This window comes from Perissodus microlepis, chromosome 4, assembly GCF_051167445.1.
Source record: "Perissodus microlepis isolate ML-2025 ecotype Zambia chromosome 4, ASM5116744v1, whole genome shotgun sequence".
Classification (NCBI taxonomy): Eukaryota; Metazoa; Chordata; class Actinopteri; order Cichliformes; family Cichlidae; genus Perissodus; species Perissodus microlepis.
In genome coordinates, this window is record NC_140464.1 from 4419199 (window position 1) to 4436635 (window position 17437).

Genomic DNA, 17437 nt, shown 5'->3' on the forward strand with positions numbered 1-17437 from the left:
TTTATAGTCACTACAAAGCAAAACCTCCCAAACCCAGTATCACAGCAAAACATGTAACAGCCATGCCAGTCCACCAAGGTTTTGGGTTGAACATCTTTATCGGTTGTGTAAGTTGTATAAAGCACTTTTAGTACTTCGAGTCCATTTATCATACACATCAATTGAAGCTGTACGTCAGGGTGTTGAATGCAGCCCAAGGGGACATGACTGCTCAGTTGATAAGTTCAAGTCATACTGAAAAAACCATTAAGTTACTTTTGCAAATTGTGGTTGCTCTAAGAGTCAGAAAGTGCAATTATCTTGGGTATTTCCTCGGCGAACTATTTTTTAATCATAAGTTGTTAGCAGTTGCGTGTGCAGTTTCACACCCCTCATTCATCACACCTGTTTTAAAACACAGAGATGGTAACTGTGAAAACATTCAGTTCGAAGCTTCAAAATGGCACAAATCAATCACAACTCAGTGGGAGACATTCTTTTATACTGGTCTGTACTGGTAGCCAAGTAGATTACAATGGTTTTAATGGTCCAGACCCCTTGAGATGGCGAACAGAGGAGAATTTGACACCTCTGCTCTAAACACTGAGCTCAGTGTTGACTTGCTCATGCACGTCTCATAGGGGACTGATATTGCCCATATTTAAATACTGTAAGTGTAATTAGCCACACGTGAAATGTGGATGTTAGCAGTAAAGTTTCTCGATTTAATAATTAATTCTGCAACCTCCAAACCGGCTGAAACAAGCAAACAAACAAAAAAGATCAAGTTCACGTTAGTTTATTTGTACCTGCGGATAGACTGGATCGTCCACACAGGAGCCCTCCATCCTCACATGCATGGCATAAGCAGGTAAGTCTAATACAACGTAGTGATAATAATAGTAACACATAAAAGCTGTTTACTCATGCGAGTGATGGTTCCAGGAACCTGCTTTCATACCGTGCTCTTCAGCACTTTGTGACTGTAAACCTGCATCCTGAAGAAAGAAAGAGAGTGAAACTCACTGTGTGAAGGGTGTAACAGTGAAAACATCTGCCTGCTGTGCAAGGATGCTGGGTTCAGCTGTGGCTCACCAATCAGCCTGTGAGACCGTTTTATAATTTGATTGAGTGAGTTTCTGTTTTTTACAGATAAGAATCCAAACCAAGACTCTAAAGTAGAAGGCATGGCACTTTGAAAGTGGAAATAAGTAAGTTTGCTTCAAAGTAACTGTTTCAAAATAGTGTACACATCTCACCGTCACATCTGTCCGCCCCCTTCAAACAGCAGAGCAGTGAGCGTGCTTTTAGCTGGAGTGATCATTTTGCAATTACCACGAGTCAACATGTGACTGTTTACTATGCTGACTAATATGGGTTTGGTATGTGTCATTTTATGAGTGGCAGATAAGATGGTATAAACATAAACCATATCAGGCTACTGTGAGAGAAATATTCATGAAATTGACAAAGAGTTAGTTTGACTTCATTCTTTGAGTTTGAGCTGTGTAGGTTCACATACTTTTGAGGGGAAATAGGTTTTAATTTTTCAGTTATTATTTTCTGTGAGAAGCGTGGGACACAAATAAGGAAAAAAAGCCAAAGGTTAGATGATGCAAAGTTGCATAAAGAAACACATTTCTTTGGCACAAAGAAATGAGCCAATACGCTGTAGGTTTGAATAAAGCTGTGAGAAGATATATTTTCTTTTTTTTTCTCTCTTGTATGTTTGCTCCCAGGAAACCACAACTCTATCGCAACATCAGACACGCTGCATCTTCACAGGAAAAGCCTCCACACATCACATATCATGTTAATCTGATAATAACAGGAGCGAAAATAACAAGATAACATATGATGATATGATGTCGTACCTCGCACAGTAATCACATCACAGTAATAATCTGGTTAACATATTTAGCGAGTCACTGTAGGGGTTAATAATTCAGCATGAGCTTCCTGATCAAAAGAAAGGGTGTGGAGTGGTAAAGTAGCACCATCTACTGGAAAAAGAACTGCACAATTTTAATATACGATATACTTTAATACACGAGAAGTAGTTTGATTACCACACAAGTATAAAGTCATTAAATTATACAAAAAATGATCTAAAAACATGCTGTACAAAGATCTATAACTTAAAATTCATTTGAATATACAATAACAAAAAAAATAATCATATTTTCATTTACAAAACAGCTGGAACAGGTTTACAAAAGTGCTAAATGCATTTTTACACAAGCTAAAGTGTGACTATAGCACATCAGGGTCAAGAAACAAGTACGAGTGCTTTTTAACCTTTTGATACACATTTACAATAACCTGTACATTTTATTTGCTACATTGGTCTGTAAAATCATCTACTTTAAATATTCTAATATGAACAAATAAATATATGTAACTTCAAATAGTCTGCAGCCACGGGGAGACTAAGCGTTTACAAGTACACATACACAAACATCTGTGCCATTGTATTTGTGTTTTTGCTTCATTTCTGTGGTTAATTTTTGTAAAAATTTCTTTAGGTTCACAAAAAAAGTTCTTTTTCCTTTTCAGTTTGCATTATTCTGTTAAAATGACAGCATTCTTTCATTTTTATCTGGTTTGCATTTATTCTCTCGTTTTAGATGCTCACAGACGAATCCTGCTGCTGTCTGATGCTGCAGATTTGTAATTAATGCAAAAGAAAGACTTCTATAAATAGCTGCAAGCCACAAACCTAATTCAGATCCCGATAACTGTGTCAAACCTTGACCTTGAGTCTCATTAGTTTGGACTGTCAACAATGCTGTTTTCATTGGAAACCTTTCTAGATTTAATCTGATTCAGTAAAAAGGACTAGATGTTACAGTCCCTGATAATGCATTGCTTTAGATGGAGAGACTCTTGATGGATGGCTGTTATGAGGAAAGGCAGCCCAGAAACTTTGCCAGCAGCACACATGGTTATGTGCCTCAACCTTCGGTCTTTTACCCAGGCTAATCTGCCATTTTCCTTCCTTGATTAGGTTTAGGGATTAGGGATCTGATCTAGCTTATCATTTTAAAATTTGGGACACATCGTCAGTACTGGACCTTGGATTCATCGGGTTTAATCCAAGTTAAACTGTGGAACCAATGAATCAAGAAATGCTCTCTACACTGTTTATAGACCTGTGCTGATCCTGAATATGTCTTACGATTTTTTCCAGTGTACAATAAAAAGGATATTTTACTTTTATAATCATTTTTGGCTGCACACAAATGTCTAAAGTCTAAATTAAATTCTGACAGTTTTCAAAAGTTGTGGCGTTCTTCTGTCATCTCAGTCCTTTGATGTTAGGTGGTCATAAAACTCAGTCAGACCAGTGTTAAGTCGATCTTTCTGTTTCTTATATTCCAATAAAAGTTTTTTTCCTCCTGCAAGTATTGAAGTTCAATCATGCAAACATTATAGAAAACCAGTACTTGTGCTCTCTCTGTTATCTCAGCCAGTGGCTGCATGCACAAGGACACCATGATGGGAGATACTTTCAAAAGAAATCAAGTTTTCAATCTCAAATTCAATCTCTGAATTCACTTCATCAGTAGATTCAGCTGTAGTCCTAAACCAAACTCATGAAGTTTCTGTGCTGAGATTTGACAACTACCTGTTTTTCTCTAGGTATCCAATTTGGGAATCTAGCTGTAGTCTTACGAACAGTGACCCTACAAGACCTCCAGTCTCTGCAAATGCTGGTTTATGACACATTGACATCAGATGTAAAAAGGTGCCAGACGTTGGTCTTTTGTAAGTCTTTTTAAAAAGGAACTGAAGATGAAGTAAAGGCACATGTAATTCCAACCTTATTCATGCATGCATTGAATCTGTTACCTAAATGATACCAGGTCTGACCGAACAAATGCCATCTCAGCTTTCACAACAAAGTGACCACAGTGAACATTTATTCAATAAGCTGACAAGTTCAGATGCTTTCATATTAACAGAAAAGTGTGCATGTCTAAAAGGCGTGTATCAATTTATATTTTGATACTTTGTTGGCATTTTGTGTCTCAGTGAAGTCAATATGTTTCACTTGTTTCTTTTTGAAGTTGTTTTCTGTCTCTTTGCAGTTGTTTTGTGTCTCTTTCTAGTCATTTTATGTCTTGCTAAAAACTATCTGTGTTATTTTTTGTGACGCTGTTTAATCTTTGTGGTCATTTTCTGTGTCTAAAGTCGTTTTATGTCCCTGAAGTTTCCTTGTGTGTCTTTGTTATGTCTCTTTGAGGTCATTTTCTGTCTCTTTGTAGTTGTTTTATGGCTCTCTGGAGTCGTTTGAGTCTTTTTGTGGTCATTGTATGTCTTCTGGGTTAGACTTTCATGATTGTTATAGCTTTGCAGCAGATGTTTCTCCGTCAGACTTGTCGCCCCTGAAGTCGGAGCAGCAGTGCATTAATTATGCAGAAGTAATGTGAAAACCACGGTTCACTTTTCTCCTTTTTACACTACAAGTATCACATCCCAATTTGCGCAGTTCTTTGAAATACAGAGCAATGACGTTTTGGTTTTATCTTTCGTGAGCAGTCATTAAAATGAAACATGATTCATCAGTCAAACTCATCCATGATCACTAATGGTGCTGTGTCAGTCCTTTGAGGAAGTGTTGCTGATGATCTTTCTTTTGCGTAGTGTCACCAAGTCATAGAAAGGGTCCTTGGTGATGCTCGCCCTGAGAAACAACATTTAACAGATTTAGTTTGAAAACCAAGACCTTCAAGTAACAGCAGTAGTAGCAGTTTTAAGCATTTTTTTTTTCAGTTTTGAGAACTTTGGTGAGTGGAAATCACTAAAGAATGACTGTAAAATGACTTTATTGCACTCTTTGTAGGCCTTTCTTAGTGCATGATCTTAAGAACACTGAGATGGACATTTTCAGATATTCAATCTTGATGATGACTGTAATCACTCTAACTTAGCATTAACCCTTAATCACTTTAATCTAAATATTTACAGCTTTCCCACCAGCCTCTATTCTACTTCTAATGTCCAATAAAAATGTTAGCATGATACATTTTGATAATGATCCCATGTTGTGGCCGTGTAACTAACCAAATGGTAGCTCATGTAATGAACACCCTCGTCGTCCCTCACTGACTACCCACTAACAAGCACAGGGACTGATGTTTTGTCAAAGCCAGAGAAATTTACACTGGGAGTCCTTTAGCATCAGTGCTGTCAAGTGATTTCTGGGTACAAGCGTCTCCTGCATTGAATGCTTTTGTGTTTTTTCCAGCCTACAACAGGGATGTCAAACATAAGACCAGGGGGCCAAAATCAGCCCAGCAAAGACTAAAATCTGGCCTGCTGGATGGTTTTGCAAAATATGTTTTACAGCTTTTTCTGTAATAGCTAAGTGATAGTTACATATAATAGACAAACAATTACATGAAGGAAAAATCCCTGTTTTCCTTTGTGTACTATAGATATTTCAGTAAAAAACAAAACAAAAAAAACCAGGAATTTTTCATTAATCGACAAAAAACTTTATATTTTATAAAAACAGAACAGTCTGAGCAGTGAGCTACCAGAACTTTTTATGTAATTTTACATTTTTATCATGTAGAAAAACTGAGCTGTGCTGTTGAAATTGAACATTTATTGATCTTGTATTAAGATATCTCAGAGATTAAATGTGTACTTAAATGTCTTTACACTGACAGTGTTTCACTTCACTTAAGATCAAAGTGGGCTGTATGTGGTTGACATCCTAGCTATACATTATTATTAGCACTACTGTGTGAAGCATGTCACCCACCCACTTTTAAAATAATGACCTGACATTATGCTTGACAGGTTGAGATGCTAGGTGGGTCCTCTTCCACTTTTCTAGCCTGTGGAGTGCCACAGGGTTCTATTTTTGGGCCTTTACTATTTCTGTTATATTCACTCTTAGACTATTAAAAGTCAGATGGATGACAATTTTCATTAACTAAATGAGGAAAAAAGTTGTCTTGCTTGTGCTCTGGCAGATTTGTGTCTAAGATAAAGAAAACTCTAGGTCCTCTTCCCACTTTTGCTGAATCTTTAGTAGGATGTCTTTTGATTCAGACATCACTTTGGATGCTCATGTTACATATCTAAGTACTCTAAGTACTCACACCATTGCTAATTCAGTTGCATGGGCTCCCCATTAACTTCATAGTCCACTTTAAGACTCTGGTTTAGACTTTTAGAGCTCTGAATAGGTGAGCACAAGCATCACAACATCAGTGAACTTTTACATACATATGTCCCTAGCAGGCCCCATTAGGTCTGGTGTCTATATAGCACCAAAGGCTGAAAACTAAAGAAAATGGAGCTTTTGCATCAGTTACCTCCAGACTCTTGAAGTCTCTCCCACTGAGCCTGAAAAAGCACCTAAAACTCATCTTTTTGACCTTTCATTTAGGTAACCTTTTGTCTTTCTCTTTTTGCATTTTCTTATGGAGCACGTTGTCACATTTCTATAGAAATATGTAATAGAAATTTATTTTTACTAACTAAACTCATGGTGTAGGCTATAGTGCACACCATGTGAAACCAAGCCTGATTTCAGTATGGCCATTAAGCTTGGGATCAGCACTTTTTCAAAGTGAGTAATTCAAACCACGCAGCATCACTCATGACTAACATCCCTCAACATAAATCTTAAACTGAGACAATGACATCAGAACTAAAGGCCTCTTGGGATCATATTTGGCATCATATGAATATAACAGGGGATCTGGAGGTGGCAGAGAACTAAAGTCACCAGAAAACTGAAAGAGGATGTAAAACACAGACTCTTTCCTTCTTATGCAGATTTTGTCACTGTTTCAAACCCATTTGCATTAAGCATCTAATTTTGCCATAGCTGGTGGTTCAAGGTGTCTATGAAAAGCACACTCTGCATATCTCCCAGAAACAATAACAATTTGTTACTTTGTAGCTTTGACAAAACAGCCTGTGAGGTAGAAAGTTTAGTTATATTTATTCTAACACGCAAGAGTCTTTAAAACTCCCAGCGCAATTTAAATTAATTAGCTAACACTTTAATATTTTATTGAACCATTGGTTATCTGCAGATAACATGATTTCTTTGCTCTGTATGGTTACCAGGCAATGAGTGCATTATAAAACTGCAGCTTTAGATTTGAGATGACATGTAGGTCATATAAGTTTGATCATTGTTGCTTGTTTGAACTCTTCCTGATCATGTGCTTCACATTAAGCCTCGATAAACATGAGTCACTGACACACGTGGCCGCCCACGTGTCCTCTGCAGCATCAGTTGCTCTCACCTGATTGCATCTATCCAGTCGTCCCGTTCCTCTGCGCTGGCTGCACTGAGCTTATACGACTGGTGTTTACCCTGGACCACTCTGCCTTTGTTCTCCGTCTTGCAGGCCTTGATCTTTTGTCCTTTAGGATTATATAACTCCAGGCAGAACTGTTTAAACACACATGCAGACCCACATGTAGCACCGTTACTGTATGCATATGCCTTTTGTTTATTTTAATAATCTTCTGATAGCCTCCTGACTCACTGTTTTGAGCACTTGCGCTAGAAATTCATTTAGCAACTGCTGTATGATTCATTGAGGGCTGTGGTGGCAAATAATATGTGTGTGGAAACTCAGCAGTCATACAGTGTGATGCAGAAAGTGAATGATGCTCTACCGGTTTGCTCGAGTCTTGTAGTGCCCTGACACACAGGTTCTCCAGAGGAATAATCCCAATTGGATCTTTATCCTACAGGATGAGAGTGAAGATGTTTGACATGGCCATGTTTTATTGTCATCATGTCTGACTTATGTAGCGGCAGAAGAAAAAAAATAAACGTACTGTTGTGTATTCAAAGTAGTACAAGCAGCTGTCTGTCAAAATGAACCACCTTCTCTTCCAGGTTTTAACTCGACCACCTGCAATGAAGCAAACAAGACATTAGAAACACGAGCAAAGAGAAGCTCTGACATCCTGTCTTGGAGTCCGGGTTTATCGTGTGGTGTTAGTTTCTTCATCTCACCTATTTTAAGGAGCCAACCCTCGCGGTCTGGATTAAAAAACGTCAGTGTGAGGTCATTCCCATCATCCTCTGGGATTTTGAACGGCTCACTACGGATGCTTGTGTACAGTTTCTGAAAATAATTTGAAAATGCACAGAAACATGGAATAAGCATTTTTAAAATTCTGATTTGCGTAATTTAGTGTAGTGTACACAAGAAATCATGTTGAAACACAGATGTGACATTTTTACTAAAGGTTAACAGATTAGCATCAATGGAACCTAACGTATATCAGCATATCAATAGGGAAAAAAACACAAGACAATGAAACAACGAAAAAAATCCCTGAAACTATAGATAACCATCAAGAAATAACCCCAAATGTGGGTCATTTCCTGATTCCTAAACATCCAGATAAACTCATATAAAATCACCAGGTTATTTTAGCCTGATCAATACCAACATTTTTAGATATTTTTACATGACAGTGATTTTTTTAAATAACATTACTTCATGTTGGGATACATGGTTAGGTCTATTAAATACGTAAAAAGAACAGTATCTTAGTATTTAAAGAAAACTCAAGTACTCTGGAAGGACTAGCTTTCTTCAACCTATAATGTACTGTGTTTTTCAACCATTCACTCACTGCTTTTATTATCTATTTAATAAAATAGATAATAATTATATACTAATTATTTGTGATTAACTATTCAAGTAACTAATTTCAACCAGTAATCTGCAATGTTTAGCTAACAGCTTTGCTCTGTTAGCTAATGACTTCAACTGTTAGCTAACATTTAACTACTAGCCATATTTTGTCGCTAACTTTATTTAGTCATGTTATTAGTCAAGCATTTTAACTGCTTAAATATTGCAGTATGCTTGAACAAATCCAGTGTTAGCTTAACTTTAGCTGTTTATCCAAAACTAACATTAAATTAGCACATTAGTTAAACTGATGGTGATACTTAATCATGTTATTAACTAAATAACACTGCTAATAACTGTTCCAAGTTTTTATCTGCTATTCTGTCATAAATGTAGTTTATTTATACTTTTAGCAATTCAACTGGTCATAATTTAAAGTATGTTAATTGAGTGTGGTTTCTTCTTAGTATACACAAAATTAGCAAACAAATTGCTGCCGTTAATTTTAAATGATTTCTGAAGTATATTATTAATTTTAGCTAGCTATTTCAAGCGCTATCTTTTCTTTTAACAAACAGTTTCAACAGTTTATCCACAGAAATTTTAACCAATATATCAACCATTAATTTGCGTCATTACTTGTGTATTTTAATCAACTCTGCATTACCTTGAGTTGTCAAATTATCTACTGCCTAGCCACTTTTAGGCAACTATTACATTTTCTGTTCAAACTTGCTTCCAGTCAGTGCTGAAAATAACATAAACTTTACCCTGAGGTAACACTGTAACACGAAGGGTGATTTAAGGTATAACTGCATTTCACTGCGCAAGAATGATGTACTACTGGGGAAACCCATCGGAGATTATTGGTGTCACTAAAGAAGTAAGGGTAAGCTACGTAAGGAGATGAAAGAAATGCCCTGCAGTCAGTTAACCACCCTGACCAAGGAGCATTGCAGTACTTCTGCAATACATTTAAAGGGTATTAGAGTAAACTATAATGCTGTCACCAATCAGCGCTTTGGGTTTTCTATCACCTGACTGTACAAGCAGGGCCTGACAAAGCCATGAAATAATGAAGCCAGCTAACCGTGAGCAGCTCAGTGGGCAGGTCCTCGCCGTTGTTGATGCCTCTGTTCATGGAAACAAATCGCTGCAGAGTGGGTTTGTCTTTCACGTTGGGGTTGTGGAGACTCGTGTTGAGCATGATGATGGCAAAAGAGAGGATGTAGCAGGTGTCTGTAACAGAAAACCACAGTTTAGCTTTCTTCATCACCTTCTCGAGTATACACATTATAAACACCAGCTGACAGCTGCTTAGGCCAAAAAAAAGTTTTATTGGATAATCTGTTAACTCTAATCAGGGAGGCCTGAGATGTTTCTCTGGCTTTGGGTTTATTTTTCAGAAAGAAAAGCAGATTTTTCTTAGCAGATGATGAGTCTTGTATAGAATTTTGTAATTACAGAAGCAAAAATGTGTGTTTTAATTGGAGTGTGAGGGAAAATGAATCAGCCTCTTTGTGCTTGTACCTGTGGATTGGAAGACCCCGGGGTTACAGCCACAGTAGCGAGCTGCAAACGCCTCCATCATCCTGTCAATCTTTTGAGCTTCTCCTGGGAGACGAAAGCTCCACAGAAACTGCCTGCAAAGGTGGAAGAAAAAGAAAAACAACACACACAGGCTGGTAAGAAGGAGGAGGGTTTCATAATAAGGACGAAAGCAAGACTAAAGGTAAAACTGCTGCAACACTCCAAGCTTCCTTTCACAAACCTCAGTGCTTGCACCAGATTCAGGTCTGAGAACTCATGCAGACCAACAAACGCTTTCAGTATCTTCAGGTGCATTTCCTCCCTGTGTGACAACCAAAACAATGAAAGATAATTGAATAATGAAAACCACAACCCTCAAAATGAGGCTCAAATATAGAATACACATTTACCGTCAGAGCACACTGGTTTCACAGCATACATGAAAGTCACGAAGTCATGTGAATAAGAACATTTTCAAACTAAGTACACCTTTTCCAGGCATTTCTAATGAATTACACTCGATAAGCTGATCATAAACTATAAAAGCAGTATGCTAGTCTGGAGTATTCAAGTTTGTGTTCCTGCAATGCTACAATCCTCCTATCAGGGAACATCTTGTAAGGTCAGGTACAATGATCAAAGAAATACAAAAAGGCAGGTTAAAGGTTAAAGTTCATGACGAGTATGGCTTGTTTGGAAGGGGTGCCTGGAAAAAGCATCTTCTCTCTAAAAAGGACGTGGCAGCGTCATTTAGATTTGCAAAGTTGGATCGGAATAAACCACAAGACATGACCGAATAATGCACATTATTAGCATATTAGCACAAACACCTAATAACAACTGTCGGCACAGTAGAGGAGGGGTGATGATTTGGGGACCTTGCAGTCTTTAAATGGATCCTCTGTAAACCAAATTATTCTATTATTAGTCCCTCGTCTAAGCTTCGTCCCAAACTGGGTCAACAGGACAATGATACCAAACACAGCAGCAAATCAGGACAGAATGGCTGAAAAACAAAAGAATCAAGGTGTTGCAATGGCCCAGCAAAAGCCCACAGCTCAACCTGGCTGAAATGCTGTGGTGGGACTTTAAAGGAGCTTTGCGTAAACGAATGCTGCGAATTTCAATGAATTGAAACAACTGTGTAAAGAAGAGTGGGCTGCGTTTCTCTCACGCTGATGTGAGAGAACGATAAAGTCATACAGAAAGCGATCTGATAAACAATTGGTTTTACAAAATACTGAATCATGCGGTGCACTTTTTCAGTTTTTCAGACGTTGCTTCTGCATTTTGGTTCAGTATTTGTTAAATAAACAACGACACTGTGCAATGTGTCACATGCTGTTGTTCATCTGAGGTTGTATTTATTTCATTTTAAGATATGCAAAGGACCAGAGGATTCTTTTCATCATCTCGTGTTATGTAAAATCTTAAAGAAGAGTTTTTGACAAATGGTTCCAACCTTTGGAAAAAGGTTGTGCAGCGTCTGTCTACAAAGTGCACTACAATACAAAAATGTCAAATTTTGGGCAAAAAAATGTTTTCACACATCACTGGAAAATATTTAATGGAACATTGAAACCATCAAATGGTGCTTTCAAAACAGCTCACCACATCAGTGGTCTGCTTATGAATGCTACCCGCCCCCCCCCCCCGATGATACCCTCCAACCCCCTAACACTACAGCCCACAAAAAAACCCAAACAAAAAAACACTCCATTTTGAGAGGTGGATATATGGTTTTATGTTTAGTGTGCAAACTGAAACCAATCATGTATGTGGGTGGAAAACTGGTGAAAAGTGAATCTTGGTGGCTTTTTAACGTATCTACATAAATTGGTCTAAAGTAACCTGCTGCAGTTTCTCATTAAATTGCTTAGTAAGTTCACCACACACGTTAATGTTTTTTTAGTTAAATCTCACAACTTTAAAGAAGGAGCAGGGAAACTTATACTAATACTCCACCTTTCTCCCAAGAAGTTTCCTATGGCGGTCTTATTGAGCCCCTCCTCTTTGTAAAGAAACTCTGCCACAGACTCTGCCCGCCATTCAAGAAGGTCATTTTCAACCAGGTACTGGACACCCTGCAGCAAAGGGGGGAATGGAAAGTCAGACATGTAAGAAATGAATTTGAAAACTAGGAGGACAAATTTTTAATCAGTGAATTAAATGTCTGTGGTGTGTTTTCATCGAGAAGGCAAATTAAGCGACAGGAAGCTTCGTGTTAAGTTTTGGCCACAGCTTTTAGTTCTTCTTCTCAGTGCTGCTAATTCTAACCTAGTCGTATCACACTTTAAAAAAGTTTTCTTCTTCTCCTTTTAAGTCACGGTCACCACCAAGCACCAGCACACAAGATGTGAAGGGTTGAATGAATACTGCATGTTGTTATTGCTGCATCTCAAAAAGGTACTTAGAGACAGTTCTTCAAAATATGACTCTTGATTCTGAGTGCATACTCCTGCTAACCAAATCAATTCCACTTAGCACCCTTAACCCCAAGAAGACTATAAGCGTGTTATCCATCCACTTGTCTGCAGGCCTGAGCGCAGAGCGGGCTCAGGCCGAGACACTCAGCTTTGAGCTGAAGACCCAGAAAGGAAGGAAGCAAAAAAAAAAAAAAAAAAAAAGATGGAGGTCGCAGTGGTGAAGTGGCGTCTCTGCCCCACTTCAGGGAACAGGATGTGGTTTTTCTCGCTTTTGCTCATGTTATGCGTCTGTGCCTGTGCACTGGTTGCACTTCTGAGCATCACATACACATCTCTCAACTCGACATCCGCTGTGTGTGGAGATATCTGTTACCGTGTTGCTGTTGACCTTCTGATACAGAGATGTTGAAGTGAGTGAAAGTAGAATTAAAACTTTTACTGTGACTAACAAAGTTTTCTTTAATCTCTTGAAATAAACAACACTGTGCATGTCAGAAGTAAATATAAAAGTATGCACTGAGAAATAGCACCATATATGTATAATCTACAGGTATACAGCTCAAGAGCAGTGACCCTACAGGTGTTGGCTCCACCCCTTATCCTACTGGATAATGCTTGTGCCACCCACAATGGTTGGGTTACTGGATGAGGCACTGATATGCTGCTAAAAATTAAAGTTGAAAAATGCTGAAAAATAGAAACTATTATGTTAACAAACCTAGTCAAGGTTTAGGCACAAAGACAAACCTGTACATGAAGCCCAAGATGTGCCTTTAGTTCCTCTAATGGCCACTTGAAGGTGGCTTCAAATCAGTCCCCACAGACTCTCGTGTTAAAATACTGACCTTTTCAAGAAAAATGATTGTTTGTCCGTGTTTTATAGCTTCCCCCTTCATATACCCTTGGTACTTGTCTTTATTTTAAGACCCAAGTTAGGAGCTTTAATGTAAAGTTATTGGAGTCAAAGGTTAAAATAACTACTTGGTTACAGTTGCAGGACCTTCATTATAATTCTTACATGACATTATGACAAAAGTGACATCAATATCTGAGGCTACTTTAACAGAAACAGCACTGACACCCTTTTACTACAATTTAGTTTGTAAAAGAAACACTGAGGATGACTTAAAACAGGGAAAATATAGCATATACCGATGTTTGGTTGACCCATCCATCTGTCTGGACCTCCACCCTAAACAGACTTTCTTGCTCTGATGTTTTTTGCAGTCATGTGACCACTGACCATGTGATGTTAAGGGTTAGTTGGTGAAAACCTCCTTGCAACTGGTTTGGTCTGACTAGTGGATTGCTAATTAAATGTTCACAAGCTGAAAATGTTTATTTTCAGCTCGTGTCGCACTTTTTCAAGTTTTATTTCTGCTCAGTGAGTAGTTAGTGCGTGCTTCAGACTGGTGTCTTCCATATAAACTACAGCCGACTACAGAAATCCATCTATAGCAACACCTAGCTTCTTTGTTTGCTCCTGTCACTGTCACTGGAAGATGTGGAGTTTTTAAAAAGGTCTTACAAAGGATTGTCTTACTTTGTAGATTAAATTAGAAATCTTTCCTTAATGTATGAAAATTTGTACACACAAATATGATATCAACTCACTTTTTTGGAGTCCATGTTAAATTTCTTTTTCCCACGTAGGAATTTCCTGTTCCTCGCAACATTTTTACTGCAACAGAAGACAAAAAATGTTGTAATGTTATAAATCATAAAGTTTTGTAGCTCATTTTGTTGTTTATTTTGAACTGAGAGCTGTGTTTGCCTTTTTTTCGTGTTGAATATGAGGAGCAGATTGCTGGATTAATGTTTGGTTTCCTTTACTTCAGCAGTTTTCGATTTACTAAACATAAATAATACATATATTGGTATAAAAGACAATGAAAAGTTAACTTTGTGACTGATCAATGTTCAAGTTAAAATAAATCATTTTTTCTGTGAATTCATTTATCACACTCCAAACTACTTTCCGATAACGAGCGCTTTGTGATAAGTGGTCGGTGTTTTTGTGGCGTGCGTGCAGCAATACTCAGAAACTGAGGTTGCGATGCCAGTAATGCAGCTATGTGTAAATGTAGTGTCACACTAGACTATTATCGCCTCATAAGTGCAACAGCAAAAAGCAGAAACTCCAAATAAGGACTTCCCATAATGTCAAAAGACATTTTTCTCACCAAATTTCTGTGACTGTAAGCGTGCTCATTAACTTTGTTTTATTACAGCTGGTGCTTCAGTTCGTGCCAGATCACAGTGTCTCCTCCAAAACACATTGTCTCTAATTACCAGCCTCCAAAGATGACTAAAAACTTTTGAAACATTTAGCAAAATAATGGGTAAAAGGTTAAAATAAAGGGTAGCACGGATGTGAAGTACCTGAATTAAACTGTGTGGATTTGTTTTAAAAGGAAAGCAGTAAAAATTGCTCTTTGTGGAACAATTTATGGAGAAAGTGATTGCAAGTGTCAAGTGAAAAGGCTTGACAAGCAAATTAAACAGAGGGAGTAGGTGGCCCCTGCCCCTCCTGACTGCTCAAGGCCACCACCAGCATATACGTCATAAAATACATCTCCGTTTGTGACATTAAAGCCATATACACGTTCATTTTGGTCCAGTATTATTAGTGAGTCCCAAAGTGTGGACCACAGCCCCCTGTAGGGTGGTTTAGCTACTGCATATGAGTCGGGAAAGGTTGTTTAAATCACTGTAAAAACATTCTAATTAAATATTTCCAACAAAAAGCAAAAATAAAAATAAAACCATTTTATATCGTGTAAACGATGGACGTAGCTACACCAGCCAACAGTTTGTGAAATCTCTTTATGAAGTCACAATTTGAGCTTTTGGGTTTCTTGAACTACCAGCTAGCTAAAACAAGGGCGGAATCTGATGATGAAACTGTGCTTTTTTTGGCTAATAACTCGTTAATCACAAATAAATACAAGATGACCTGAAATGATCAGCTAATGAGCTCATCAGGAAAATATTCCCTGGGAAAAAAGGAGCTGAGAGCAGTTTTCCAATGGAAAATCCTAGTGTGAGTTTGAAAAACTAATGGTTGCCAGCTAGTTGTATTGTGGTTATATTCTTATTTAAAAGCAAAGGGTTTCCCTAATGTGACAAAAGTATCACTTAGAGATGCAACTAAATGTTTGGGCCACAGAATATTTACAGATTATGTAGTGGGCTTTGGGATTCTAAATATGGGAATGGTTGGTCTGAAAAGTGGCATCCTGCATAATTTTTTTAGACCTCTGAGGTCTAATAGGTGGTAAACCTAACACTAACAACCTAAAACAGTTAATCCGATTTGTTTATCAGGCTTGTGCAGTGCACTGAAATGCCCCTGCTTCTGACTTGGTCAAATGCAAATCTGAGTAAAGGTGGCTGTGCGACTGAGCATTACGTGTGGTGTAGGAGACTAAGCTGAATCAAAGTGTCGCTTAAACAAGAGGAAGAAGCCATGCTGACTCAGAGAATAGCTGCTATAAGAATTGTCCTCATACTCACTTCTGCTCCTTCAGTTCAGGGCTGTGGATTTCAGGCATGACGTGATTGATCTCCAATCTGAGTTTCTGCAAGAAAGAAGGCAGTGACGTTAGAGAAAGACCAAGGTTTGGTGTTACATCACAGATACTCGCAGACTCAATGATTCATGGTCAGTTTGTCGGCTATTATAAAGCAGCCTTCAAATCCTTCATATCTCAATTAAATGTTATGTATGAATGGTCTTTTGTGCGCTGTGAAAAACTCTGCCGAGGCTGCTAGGAGTGGGTGCATACAGCAGAATAACGAGGCATTTTAATGAAAGACCTTAGAGGAAAATATTCACCGCAGTACCTGAATGTCATCCAGCAGCTCAAACTCATGCGCCTCACCCTGCCTCCTCGCTTCTGGTGGGAGTTTGATTGGAGCTGTTGGGTGACAGAAAGCATCAGTTACACTTCAGGATGGGGACAAATACACTTGATAATGCATTAATTAGCCATGCAACTCTGTGGACTGTCTTGACACCCCCCCCCCCGCCCCGCTCATTTTCACACACATTCATATATCACACCTTCACCCTTCACAGGTTAAAGAAGTGGTCAATCAACACGCTTAAAATAGCTGCTTTTCTTCCTCTTTTGAACAAAAAGGGTTACTTTGAGTGCAGTGCAGCCACTAAAGCAGAATTTAAGTCCAAGTAATTTTTTTATAACATTGTAAAAAAGTTCAGTTTCCTTCCTAGGCAAAGACATTATTGTGCATTGAAAGTAATATGAAAATAGCGTGATATTCAAAGCAGCAGTTGTAAGCAGTTTGAGTTCTAAACTAAACCACACAAATAGTCAACACAAACATCATCAAAACCACTTTTAGTTTTAAAGCAGCGGCAGCTTATGACAACGATTGAAAGTAAAAGATTAATAGGCATACCTTTTCCCCAGAGGAAGCTGTCTTTTCTGCGTATGGCCATGTTGTTGATGGTGCAGAGCGACTGACGGCTGCACAGGAAACAAACTCAGTCAGAGTGAAAAGAGGGCCGGCGCTGCCATTCGGAGACACAGCAGCGACACTGGAGGCGCTCCAGAGCTCGGCCAACAGCACCGCTTACAACTCGTCTGATGATGTGAAACATGGTAAAATGCCCATTGAGCAACAGACAGCTCATTCATGACATTATCGCTATTACACGTTATTACACAAACACTGCAGCTGTGACCACTAAAAATAATGTCATAACATCAACAGGATGAAATCAGGCATTTTTAATTTAAAACAACGGCGATTTTTCTGAGGTGGTGGAGAAGACATTCAAATGCACTGCTTTCACAGAAGCACCCCAGTTTATGAATATTGGATCAGCAGCTGATGCTTAAG

The 17437-nt window shown here is 38.3% G+C and overlaps 1 protein-coding gene across 1 annotated transcript; it reads right to left on the reverse strand.

Annotated features, from left to right (window-relative positions):
- Positions 1 to 1748: 1748 nt before the first annotated feature.
- LOC146388063 (cytohesin-3-like) lies at positions 1749 to 17070 on the reverse strand. Its single transcript, XM_084925154.1, has 13 exons — positions 16994 to 17070; positions 16415 to 16488; positions 16085 to 16149; positions 14183 to 14249; positions 12108 to 12226; positions 10384 to 10464; positions 10143 to 10255; positions 9703 to 9851; positions 7982 to 8093; positions 7801 to 7877; positions 7636 to 7707; positions 7257 to 7405; positions 1749 to 4666 (listed from the first exon to the last, which is right to left on the reverse strand). Exons 1-13 carry the CDS (start codon positions 17031 to 17033, stop codon positions 4582 to 4584), a joined length of 1203 nt encoding a protein of 400 aa, XP_084781280.1. The 5' UTR covers positions 17034 to 17070; the 3' UTR covers positions 1749 to 4581.
- Between the last annotated feature and the right edge of the window lie 367 nt (positions 17071 to 17437).

Excerpts from the sequence above, each read along its gene's own strand:
- LOC146388063 (XM_084925154.1), bottom strand. The coding sequence starts at position 17,033 with ATGGCCATACGCAGAAAAGACAGCTTCCTCTGGGGAAAAG. Across the intron at positions 14,250-16,084 it reads CCTGAACTGAAGGAGCAGAA|TAAAAATGTTGCGAGGAACA; the intron begins GTGAGTATGAGG and ends CTTCTGTTGCAG. Across the intron at positions 10,465-12,107 it reads GGAAACTTCTTGGGAGAAAG|GGAGGAAATGCACCTGAAGA; the intron begins GTGGAGTATTAG and ends GTTGTCACACAG.